The following is a 13,016-nucleotide window of genomic DNA, read 5'->3' on the forward strand; positions in this document are numbered from 1 at the left end:
ATTAATAAGATATTTCAAAATATATTGAATTCATCTAGTAGCTAGAGTATATAACTAGAATATATAAAAATATGTAACAACATGTTGAATCGGCAAATTCAACCCTTCGTTGACCGATCTGAAATAAAAAAAGGATTATTTCATACTTAAATTTTTTCTTATTATTGATGTTGATTTCTGTATTTTTATTATCAAAATGAAAATATTTCCAAACCACATATTTTTTAAATCTGTCGTTTCTGTTCATCTCTCTATTTACTTGACTATCTATTATTATAAGAAATAAAACATATGCTACTTCTAATAACGATAAAAATCTAGACTAAGAAAAGAGAGTTTTTAAGAGGAAATTCTTGAAATATTCAAATTCTAAAGTCCTGCTAGTTATAAAAAAAATATACATAAATTCTTACCTGCTTCGAGGCAGCGGCATTCCTGTAAGAATATAATATTTTACAAAGATGCTTAACAAAATACCTATAAAAGAAATTATGACATACTTATTTTATGTCGCGAATAAAATAGGATTTGAAGTCATCGCTTTTATTTTCCTTTTTGGAAGGTTTAGACCAATAATACTTTAATAAAATTATTTTTACAAATTAAATCGTATAAAATGGCGATGATAGGACATAATATTAGTAACATACTGGGTTAATGAGCACTGGTTTCGGAGGAGGCTTTGCTGGCAGGTCAGTTTTCTTAAGTCTTGGTGTGCAAGTTGCATCCACAGCGCCACCTTAGAAAAATAAAAATATCAGAGCTAACATGGTTATAAAATTGTAGATACGTTGTATTCAATAAATTGTAAGATATAATTACCTGGACCGACGTTGGCACCTTCGACTGGATTGACTTTGTACATCTGTAAATTAGAGCATAGGATCATCTCAGCGCCATATTGCGACGTCATAGTTGTTAATTCAAATATTAATAAGTTTATCAATAACGTTTGTACTTAGATTAGATTTTAGAGTCGAAACAAAATGAATCAGTAATTATTTATACCTATGCAAAAAATTATTTCTAACTAAATCGCATTTTACTATGTATAAAGTAAGTAGTAAGTCTAAAGGGTCTCCATTATCTACGATTGCGATTTATTATTTTAAAATGAACCATTACCGACAATAAATATTTAATATTCCACAACATTAATAAAAAACGCACCCTCCCATCGTCACCGGCCGCCAAACCAGAGGACAGGGGCACCACGTCCGGTCCCCATTGTTTCATGAAGTGGCCCAGGCGAGCCACTCGCTGCGCCGCCGTCGTAGTGGTGTGGGAACCGCCGCAGTAGCGGTTGCACAGGTGCTTGTCTGTTTCCGATCTGAGCAGCGGTACATAATATTATAGCACATTTTACAAGACAAATAAAGCCAATATGATTGAGCGTGTTTTTATAGAGCCGATATTCCAGTGGACATGTCTTTAGAATGAATTGAAATTGATAATATTAAAATCTGTTTAACTAATTTGTTTCATCCCTGAGTAGAATATATATGTATTATATAGTGAATACTAAAATATAGTCTTTATTTGGCCGATTGCAAACAGCATTAATGCTCGCTCAGTTTTGGCAGCTGGCAATCGGTCTGAACACACCCTTATTTACTGTTTGCAGTCCAATGATATTATATATAGAAAAAGAGGTAGATACGTCATCAACGCACCAAAACTGATTCCGTGAATTGGTCCTATTTGGGACCAATGCAATCAGTCAGATTGTCACTGGTCCCAGTGAGCGCATGCCGATGGGTACATTAAAGTTGTCGAAAATGCCTTCCTGTGTGTTCAGAAAGTGCACGTATTCGTGCAAAAAAATAAAGAAAGATAAAGGAATATCATATCACAGCAAAATATATTAAATTATTACAGTTTAAGAGTAAAAATAACAATTTACAATTCTTTATGAATGACACTTGCTTGACACGTGTATTGAAATAATGAAAGGGATAAAACATTGCTTCAATCACTGGTGTGACAAAGCTAGCGTACACTGTGTTCAAAGATTATCATGTAGATACGATTATTGAAAATAGAACGGTTATTTTATTAATTTCGATTTGGGTAAATACTTGATTATTTTTATATTTAAATCCACACAGTGCATATAATTAACAAATGTATCTATTTATTATATACAATGAAATCGTGATGGCAAAAATGTTTGTTTGCAAAAATGAAGTTGAATATACGTATACATTAAAGAAAAGATTATCGCTACTGACGAAAAATGCTATTTGCTTTTCTGTAAATAGCTATTGAACATAAATTTTATTTGTGTTTTAGATAAAAAAGGCTTATACTTCATCCTTTCTTTTATTTCATCCTTTTTTTTCATCTAGGCACCACTATTATTATAATTACCCTACAAGTTGGAGTGATGACCTTGTACGGGTTTCGGGAACTGCCTTGAAACGAATAGCGTAAGATCGGTCCTTATGGAGTTCTTTAAGGAGCCAAGGAGGACTATGCAGTATGCTCAACAGTGGGTGTTTATCGGGTGAAATGATGATGACTGAAAACGAACACCACAGCTAGTAATAAATACTTAATACAGTTATATCTCCAAAAAAGTTTTTTTTTTCATTTTAATACGACATCATAATAATCATAAAATAGTAAATGAAATTGTCACATTTATTTACTTGTGCAGGAAACCTAAAATCTATATCATTGAACCTTCTGTGTCGTTAGTCTATGCCAATTACCATGGCAACTATTTGTTTATTTATATTTAATTGGTGAATTCTTATGACTTTTGCTTACACCTGCGCGGAAGTGACAAACTATCTTTGTCTTTTTTGTTTATATCATTTTATTAAAGCCATCTCTCTTATACAGTCTGTCAATGTAATAAATTAAGTAAAATGAAAATTGTATTTGTGTGTGCCTGACACTGCATATGAAGCATTTTTTTTGGATATATTGTGAGTATATAACGTATCTATACATAAAATATCATTGTTGCAGTCGGCCAAATCAAGACTATATTTTAGTATTTACTACGTTGAAACATGTTAAGTATCTTCTGTTGTTAGTCAATACATATAGTTATATCTTTAGTGTGTGGGTTGCGGTTATTTACAATTGTACAGTACTCCAAAATTAATAATGCGCATGCAGATCTTCGCTAATTATCGTATTTCCAGAAACACCCGAATCACCCCGAATCATTGAATCGTAAGTGCCCTAAACAATGCACTTGCATCTTGCACCTTGTTCAAAAGAAATAGGAGTCAATTTAGAGTCATACACAATCTAAAACAATTCAGGCGATAGGTGACGGTAGCCTGTCAGTCAAAAAATTCAAAAATCCGTCAGTCGTCTTTATATATTGGTGGTGACCGCACGTATTATCTATGTATGGAATTATATAGAGCTGCTGTTACATACCCTTCTTAGTTTTGTTTCAAAGTTGAATTTTCCGATAAAATGATTATTTACACAGGTAGCAGATAGCAGTGGGGAAAGTGAAAATTAATAAGCCCATAATGAAAGTTCTGATCATTCTACGATATCAGAAATAGAGATAATCCCTGATTCTGTAAATCCTTTGGACTGAGATTTTAATGATTAGATTTCTACAATTTAAATGTAATCCAGTGTTTGAAAATAATTTTTTAAAATATAAACTTTGTCTTTTTTTAACCTTCCATACATCCATCATTACGCCAGCTACAGTAAGACACTTTAATAGTTCTGAGTATAGAATTTTCCGAGTAAATCAATACAAATAAATATTCGCAATCGTGTGGCTTATCATCGCTATTAACTTACATTGAATTATCGAAACAAATTTCGTAACTTATCTCTTTTACCATAAAATCACAATAAAACTCATAATTCTAATAAACTATGCATGAAGAAAATACATTTAACCACTCTATATACATATCATCTTCGGAGGCTCGGGGAATATGACAGTTGCCGAACAGTGACGAATTTTTCTATGCGCATTATCAGTTTGGGAGTACTGTAATGTATTTTTAAGTTATCTATTTATTTGAAAAGAGAAACGGTCATATCGTATCAACAATGACTTCAATCTTACTTTGGTTTAGGAGGCGGTTGTTTCGTCTGTCCCATTTGTTTCTCTATGTTTTCCCAATCTCGCATATTCCTTTGTGGCACATTGGTTGCTTGTGTCTTCCTGATTGCATCTTTGTTTGGAAAAGAAAACGATAGGAAACCATTATCTTAGGTACTTCATCTTTGCTTTCTTTTCATCGAAAATTCTTATAGAATATGTGGTGCCTAATAATTTTTCTACTTAAAACAATAGGTACGATAACTTACAAGAAAAGAAGTATATAATAAGGAATTCTACAGATATTTATATTTAATATAACAGACATAATATGAAGTAGGTATTGTTATTTTCTCTTATTGTTCAAATAAGATACTTACCCAGTTCATAGCTGAGGTATGGTTTCATAGATAAATTTGCTGGCATTGGTCTGCTGACTGGTACATTGGACGCCGCTTCCATGGGCATCACAGCACGTGCATCGCATGATATGCAGTTGACATCCCTATATCCAAAACACGCTATGACTATCGTCTACTATGACTAGTACCTTTTTTTTAAGTTGGGAAATCTTGCATAGATACATAGTCATAGTACCTACTACTTTAACTTCTACGATATGCTGTTTAATGGAATCTAAACAATGATTGAACACGGAAAAGCCCTTTAGCAAAGTAAGTTCAAACATAACCATTATTGCTTGCGAAACATTCTATATAATAGCAGGGGTTTTTTCCTTCACTTTATTAAAATATTACCTACTTGGAATAATAACTTGAAGTCTAAAATACAAATAATATTTGAATACCCATCTTATTTCTCACCTCAATAACTTTTTCTTGGTGCCGGCAGCTTCGACTTCTCGTCGTAGAGCGGCCATCTCTTTAAGATTCTCTTGCAGTTGTCTTAATTTATTGTTGAAGAATTCTTTGACTGGTGATAACTCCATCTTGTCAAGCTTCATCTCAATCTCTCGTTGTATGTCATCCAGAGCTTGTTGCCACAATGACTCCTTAAAAATACATGAACATAATGTTATTATGTACGAAATAATTGGTTAGACGTAGAAAATGTGAATAATATTCAGAAATATTTTTGTTTTGAAATCCTAAAATATTTAATAACCAAAAAAGTTTAGTTATCTTTTCATAATTTTTAACTAGACAGATAAATATTGCTTACTTGCAAAGTAAGTTTTCCAAGAGCATGTTCGAGTCCCCGAGATAAGTCATCGCAGGCCATTTCGAACTGGTCATGGGAGACTTTGCGTGCGAGCATACGCAAGTCCGCCTTTTCAGCCATCGCCTCCACCATATCTTCGCGATCCAGTTTAATCGTTTTCAGTAGCTCTATTTGTTCTAATAACGCCTGCAATTCAATTTATTCCTTTTCATACGATAATATTGGTAATTTGTCTAAAATTTTATTGGCATATGCTACGCAACATAGCATACATACCTACATTAACTAGACCAATATGTAAGGGAATTATAAAAAATTCTAAGACATACATTCATGTTGTACAGTCGATCTTCCTTTTCTGCAGCGAGTTGCAATGCTGTTTCATGCACAAGTTTAAGTTGATTTTGCATGTCTTGTACCGTTTGGAAGAGTGTCATGAGTCCTATTTGGGAAAATAGATTTTGATTAGGTATACCTACTATTTCTACCCTTAGTAATATTTATTTTCGTAATCAGTAAGAATATTCTTATTTTATTTGTAAGGAACACGCCTTACCCTGAATATCCTTGAACATGTCGGGGGATAGTGCGTTAGCGTTTTGACTTTGCGCTAAAGCTGCTATTTGCCTAGTTAAATATTCGATTTGATCTTGGAAAGAGTTTATCTGTAAATATGTATATCACAATAGTTTCAATAATCAATTAGATATTACCACAGTTTATAAGTTGTAGGTGAATTTATGTTTGAATTAGTATCTGAATAAACAAATAGTTTAAAAGCCGATAGATACGGTTCAGTCTTAAAAAATATACACAAAAAATATTTATTAAAAAATAAAGGTTATTTACCTGATCTTGTATTATGCCATCCTTCTTTCCAAGGTTGTCACAACATTCCTTAAGCCGTTTTTCTAAATCATTCATTCTTTCCATAAGACCAGCTGTCAACATTGAGAAGGATCTACGAGGTTGTTCAGACATTTTTCGCACTGAAATGAAATTTAATTATGTTTTGCGATACAAAAGAAATGTAAACATACCTATTGAAGTTACGTAACTACATACGTTAACCCAAAAATTCATAGTAATTTAAACAGAAAAATCAGATATGTAATGATTAAGTACCTTTAATTTAAAATATTGACCCCATATGCTATTTACATATTACATATATGTAATACAAAATTGAAAACGACGGCTTGCATCGTTTTAAAATATCAATACCATTACGTCTATATGTATCTAATCATATATAGACATAATTGTATTGGTACTTATTGCAGATATTTTAATGTAAAGTACTACTTCTTATAGTTACTAATTACGTACCAGGAGGTTCTGCAGGAGGTATAGGAGGTGGGACAGGAGGAACTGCTTCTGAAAATTGGAATAATATTTTCGTATTTTTGATACTTTCTTTATGTCGAACAGGTTACAGGTACCTATATCATTAATTAAAATGAGGAATATTTTTGTTTTATATATCTAAAAACTAATTATCTAAAAATAAATTCTAGATCATCCTGCTTTAGCATAGATTTCTGACTTTCTTTATAGCGAGTATAGAATTCGAAGCTCGGTTCGGCGAGTTGTTTTTGATTTGATGAAAAACATTAATATACTATTATTATGTACTTACCTATATCATAAACATAACTAAATATTGTTAATTGCTATAGCTATTATTAGAAATTTGTTATAAAGAATCCATGAAATTACCTAAACCAGCTTGTATTTCAGCCATAGCGGTGTAATAAGCATTAGTCAGGTTATCCAGATCATTCCGTATACGCGTGAGATGTTGCTGTATAGAAGCCAAATCTTCTTTAGATGCAACATTGTCCACAGGAGGGGCTACTATTGTAGTTATTACTGGTTCAGCTCTGAGGAGATAGCAATTATTAAGAATGCATTCTAAATTTAAATAAAATAAAATACAGAGCGGACACTTTTTATTTAAAAAACAAAAATAACAAGTAGGGGAGACCGGGTACAAAAGTAACAGTGGGTCGAAAGTAACAAATGCTCTCTAGATTTATCCAATGGGCGAACACCGCTTAGCCTCTGTCAGGCGATAGCCGAGAGCGCCCCCCTTAATTGTATTCATTCGCCACGTGCGCCACGCGCTGTTAGGCTGTGTGACAAGACGATACGTGTTTTCACGAATCAAAAGTAAGATTTTCGACATTTTTTTATTAAACGTTTACGTAGTCTTAAAAGGATGATAGAAATCTGAATGTTTGCATATCCATTCTTGATTAGAGTAATTGTACATTGCTCATAATCATTTTTATGCAGCACGTTCCGTTTTAAAGTTTTGTTGCACGTCTTGGCAAAAATATAGACGGGGACAAAAGTAACATAGCCCTACGGGTACAAAAGTAACAGTATGTATATTTTTATGTACATCTTTACTTCAACATAATGCCGCGACAACGCATTAGAACTACTGCGACACGGCTGAAGAGCATTTTGAAAGATGGTGCAACCATTAGAGGCCTTGCAAAAATATAATATGTATTTGCCATGTAACATTATATAGATTTATAAAAAAAAATAAAAGCCGGTAATACTAGTTACCGGTAATACAGCTACCAGCGTCGATCGAGATTTACTAATAACAAGTAAAGTAATCTACGCGACTATTTAATCGAGTGCTCTGCAGTTTATTTTCAGTTATCTCCGTCAACGAGCATAATATGAATAATTTTTTTGATAACCTTGCTGAGGTATTGGGAAAGGTACCAATTTGAGCCAAAAGATATTTGGAATATGGACGAGACAGGGGTGACCACTGTCCAAAAACCTAGCAAAATTGTAGATTAACAAGGGATTGAACAAGTAGGTGCCATAACCTTAGCAGAGCCTGGAAAATTAGTAACTGTTGCTCTTGCCATTAATGCTCTAGGAGAACACATTCCGCTTTTTTCGTATTGCCGGGGGTCCTGTTGGTTGTGCTGGAGATGGGAATGCTAGTGGATGGATGCAGGATAGGGAATTTTTAATTATACAAGAATGATTCCCTTAATTAATCTCATTACTTGAACTTCGAATATTTTTTATCGATTGTTTTGTATTATATTTGTAAGTATTATATTTAAAATACAAGATTTGATATGTGTTATTAATACAAAGTCTTTCAACAAAAAATTTGTTGATTTACCATCATAATATTGTATTAATTACCTACCCCTTTGTCTTGTTACTTTCGACCCACGACGTGTTACTTTCGACCTGCTTACGGGGTCGAAAGTAACAACTCACGATTTTTTTTTAAATTAACTTTATTAATATAAAACACTACATAATATAATAAATTGAGTTGCTAGTGTAAAGAATATAAACTAAATTTATATATGGTTATATTAATTTAATGATAACAGTAACACCCAGTCAGAAATCAAGGTACAAGTACAAAGTGTTACTTTTGTACCCGGTCTCCCCTATGTATTTTATTTGTATTACTAAACATAAGACACAAAATCATTATGAACGAAAATATTTAGCTAATTGGATGAAATTTGAGACACAAATATTACACAACTTACAAGTAATATAGATTTACACCTAGAATAACAACTTCTTAGGCTGGTTCAACACTGGCCAAACCTTGAGGCTCTTGTCGGGTATCAGGTGCAATATGACGTAATATATTTCTTATCCAAAGTTTCTTTATTACTTACCTACAGCTTAATTTGAAATGGGTATTGGAATTATCAAATTAAAACTTACGGTTTAGACGCCCTACGAGCTGCAATAGCTTCTTGGAGTCCCGCTGTATCAGATATGATGTCCTGCACCAGTGAACTCAGCTTGGCGATGCCTGCCTCTGCCGCTTCCAGGCGCGAAGACACGTTTAGAGATGTCCACATATCGGTTATGGCTTTCAGGTTCGTTTGAGATCTCAAAATTTTTAATTAAATACAATAATTAAGTCCAGTATGTAATTTAATCAGCTAACTATTTGGCTATTCACACACCCTCATCTTAATTATTACCTCACTTCTTCCAGAATTTCTTCATTTTTAGGCATACTCCCGTAAACTCGATTTTTCAGATCTTCCACGGTATTTTCAAGCAAGTTGAATTTACTAAGGGTAACGAGTGATAGTTTCTCCGTTGATGTAACTCTAACAGGAGCAGGAGACGGTGCGGTTGGTTGTGGTGATTGAGCCCGGGGAGGACTTCGGTTTACTTAAAAAAAAAAGCTTATTATTTTTTTTTTATTATTGCAGATACGCAGATTAACAATATAAATGCCACAAAAATAAATTGTCAAAACATAACTAACTTACTTTTATAACTTAAATATTATGTTCTCAATTTCTCATTTTTTAAATTCATTATGAAAGGAGAAGAGAAAATTGTAAACTGGGACTAATATGTTTTGGCAGACATTGTATACTGTTTTACCCGTTTCGGCCTCTTTAGGTAATGCTTTATGTGCAGGATAATATAATAATTTAATAATGCTTACCCGGTGAGTCGGCCCTTTTTACTCGTTCAACTGTAATCAGATTTACCTTGTTAATTAGATTTTGTATAAAATGGTACAAAGGTTTAATTTTATAAATGAGATATACACGTTGCTTTGCATTTGCGTATCGTGACTTTAATATTATCCTATTAATAACATTGTAAAGGTCCATGGAAATTTTTATAGGACACAGATTGTGGCTAATAGGTACATATAAAATGAAATCATTAATTGCGTGATCAGTTTTATTTGTCCCAGTTGTATCAGAAATGTGCATCAATAATATAAGTATGGGTATAAACTGTAAACATTTTATATACCTACACTAAACAGTAGCTACATTTTACCAAAAAATATAATACAAGGATAAAAACAAAACTACAAGGAAATTTAGCGTATTATAACAAACGATTGTCTCCGCAAGTTTTGTAGAAGTACTAGTATAGTATGTATTACATTATCTTTGGTAGAAGGAAATTGCCGTAGATCGTATTTAACAGTAATTCCTGTGGATGTCCAACCTATTGGATACGATTTGCATAATAGCGTGAATATAATTGATCGAAAGTAAAATACCTAAGCGTGTGCATCGATGATCAAGAGTTGTGCCAATTAACTTAAGTATTATGTTGATGAATTCTTACCTACTAATATAGTTTCTTGCTCGTTACTGGAGGGTTGAGATGAAACTGTAAACAACCAAATATTAAGTGTATTAAACGTTTGAAAGCTTTTCAAACATAGTATATTTTGGTAGTTAACCAAAACCAAAATTTGGTTCATTATGAGGGTTTTACTGTCACTTACCCATTTCTGTCTTTTTAATCGTCCTGTTCTGATCCTGACACATAAAACAAGATTTTATTACAATTAAAGATAGATGTAAGTATTAAAAAATGGAACAAGGATTATCGGATTAAATGACTACTAGAAAGATTTATAAATATACCTGATCAGTATCAACGACAAATTCGCTGACAGCTATGGTCTGAGAGTTTTCTCTGCCGAGGGGCAGGGCGGCTACACTGCCTCGTAATTCTACATTCTTGCCAAGTACACGCAATTGTTGGGCAAGGCAATGTAATACTGTTTGAAGCATGCAGAAATCGACCACACCAACCTAAAAGAGATGAGATAGAATACAATATTGTTAGTGTATTGTTTATGCATTGGTACTTGTTTTAGATAAAATTAGATTGAAACGTAAAAGGATCGATAAATTGAATTATTAATTGGTTATTTTATCTTATGAGATTAAGAATCTTATGCTACTAGTAACACTCATACCCTTTAATTCGAGAGATTGAAACGGTAATTTAGTAGGTAGATATCATTCAAGTCGAAAATAAGCAGATAATATGAAGCCGATTTCCAGAAGAATATGGTAAGCTGATCAGTACCGTACAGCCTCGTACAGCGTAAGCAGTTTTTTTCCAGTGACATGAATGCTATGTGTAACAAAAGCAGAATGTAATTGCTTTTACCTCAGGCGTACCGATGGCCAAATCAATCATTTCACTGATATTCAAAAGGACGGCTGTTTCGTCTGCAAAATAATCATTAGGTATTTGCACGATTAACGATTTATTTATTCAGATATTAGAAGCCTAAGTCAGAAGCATTATTATTTTTTAATACTTTGTAGGTACTAATACTTATACTTTATAGCTTACAAAAAAAGTAGATAGTTTACCTTCTTGTTCGATATAACTTTTCATAATAATGAATTAATGAACTACCTTCCTAATTTCTAATAGGTAATAAAAATATATATATCTTACCTGCCATATTGATATTATCGATGTATATTTTTCAAAACACGATCCCGTATAAGTTTAAAAACGAAAATAAATCAAAAATAATGAACAAATCTTTTACAAAATATTGTTAAACATTTTGACAATTTAATTAAGTCTACCAGTGACATTTGAATTTCATTTTCATTTCTACATACATAACGAGTTCTTATTGTAGATATTTAAATTTGTGTTATAAATAATTGATATTTTGGTTAAACTGTATATTGTTTGATCACAAAAAAATTTAAATATTTTTTAAATTGCGTTATAAAGCTTATTTTATGTAAGAACGTTGGTACCTACTGAATACCAATATCAAAATTTATATCATGATTTAAAAGAGAAACGATTCATTCCATCTGCTTCATATTTTAAATGGTTGGGTAGGGGAGAATGTATTTATAAAAATGCAAAACAGCACAGCCCTTATGTTGCATCCACGCCGAATACAAATGGAAAATACTTACTTACTAAAAATGTGAACGATAAAATATTATATCTGCAATTTATACATGTAATAGATGATGTGTACCTGAGGATTGAACTAGTTTTTTTTACATTACCTACGGGGTGTTTTTAAGTTTAGCTTTCTAAGCTTTGTAACGTAGCTTTTGTATGTAACTCCAATGTAGACTTAACTTTGATCATTTTGCAGACTTACAACATCGTCAAAAATATACTATAAACAACTATAGTTAATTTAAAATTGAAAATTTTTATCCATTAGAATAAAGGTAAGTTTAGCCCACCCATAAACCTGAGCAAAACCGAAGTAATTCAAGTCCTAGTTAAATCGAAAGGTTTGCTATTACTTAGTAAAGAAGCAATAAAAACGCGCAGTTTTCCACCTTCCCTCTTTAGCTTAAGATCCAAAATAAACTATGTTGCTGACGGTACGTTTATTAAGGGCGAGGCCACAACACTACCGTTGCGGCGTCGCGTCGCAAAAATAACATCGCACAGCAATGCGATGCGATGTCGCAACGCAAAAATTTCATCGGATACGACATCGAACGAAAAGACGCTAACCAACGTTTCAGTTTCTAGTGAGACATGGACCGCACTGCGCGTGTTCTACTGCTGCTTGCGTTAAGACGTATTAAGAAAAAGAAACAGAAAAGAAAGTACTGGGTGCACCCATTACTATTTAACTCCTCAAAATTTGAATATAAACTTGTACACACTTCCCTCCATGCTTCTGTTTTTAAAAATTTGTCTTTGAATTCTGATATAGTTTTATCCCAAAGGACGGGACGTTCGTGAATTAAGGATATCAGGTAGTCGACATCGTACTCCGCCATATCGCTTAAAAAACGCGTGCAGGTCGTTCAAAGTATGGACACCGACTAAACGGCAGCGCGTCGCCGCATTACGATGCGCCGTCGCATCGGAAATTTCCACGATGCATTCTGCGGCGTCGTAGATTTTTACGACGCGACGCCGCAACGCAGTGTTGTGGCCTCGCCCTAAGACCGTGGAGCGTGTTTCTATGTACCGAATACAAAACGAAAAAGTCCGTACGGTA

The 13,016-nt window shown here is 33.1% G+C and overlaps 1 protein-coding gene across 1 annotated transcript; it reads right to left on the bottom strand.

Annotated features, from left to right (window-relative positions):
• Positions 1-36: 36 nt before the first annotated feature.
• On the bottom strand, positions 37-12,792 carry LOC149909650 (uncharacterized). Its single transcript, XM_090120187.1, has 22 exons — positions 12,676-12,792; positions 11,177-11,269; positions 10,642-10,812; positions 10,500-10,533; positions 10,337-10,381; positions 9,693-9,722; positions 9,214-9,409; positions 8,948-9,118; positions 6,935-7,098; positions 6,545-6,592; positions 6,065-6,204; positions 5,772-5,880; positions 5,545-5,657; positions 5,216-5,401; positions 4,858-5,045; positions 4,414-4,538; positions 4,058-4,166; positions 1,171-1,330; positions 823-865; positions 651-739; positions 414-435; positions 37-118 (listed from the first exon to the last, which is right to left on the bottom strand). The coding sequence occupies exons 1-22, from the start codon at positions 12,790-12,792 to the stop codon at positions 99-101; spliced, it is 2,373 nt and encodes a 790-aa protein (XP_089976313.1). The 3' UTR covers positions 37-98.
• Between the last annotated feature and the right edge of the window lie 224 nt (positions 12,793-13,016).

Source organism: Colias eurytheme, chromosome 3 (assembly GCF_061535395.1).
Source record: "Colias eurytheme isolate Ceu_HAF_F1 chromosome 3, ilColEury1 Martin Lab GWU primary, whole genome shotgun sequence".
Classification (NCBI taxonomy): Eukaryota; Metazoa; Arthropoda; class Insecta; order Lepidoptera; family Pieridae; genus Colias; species Colias eurytheme.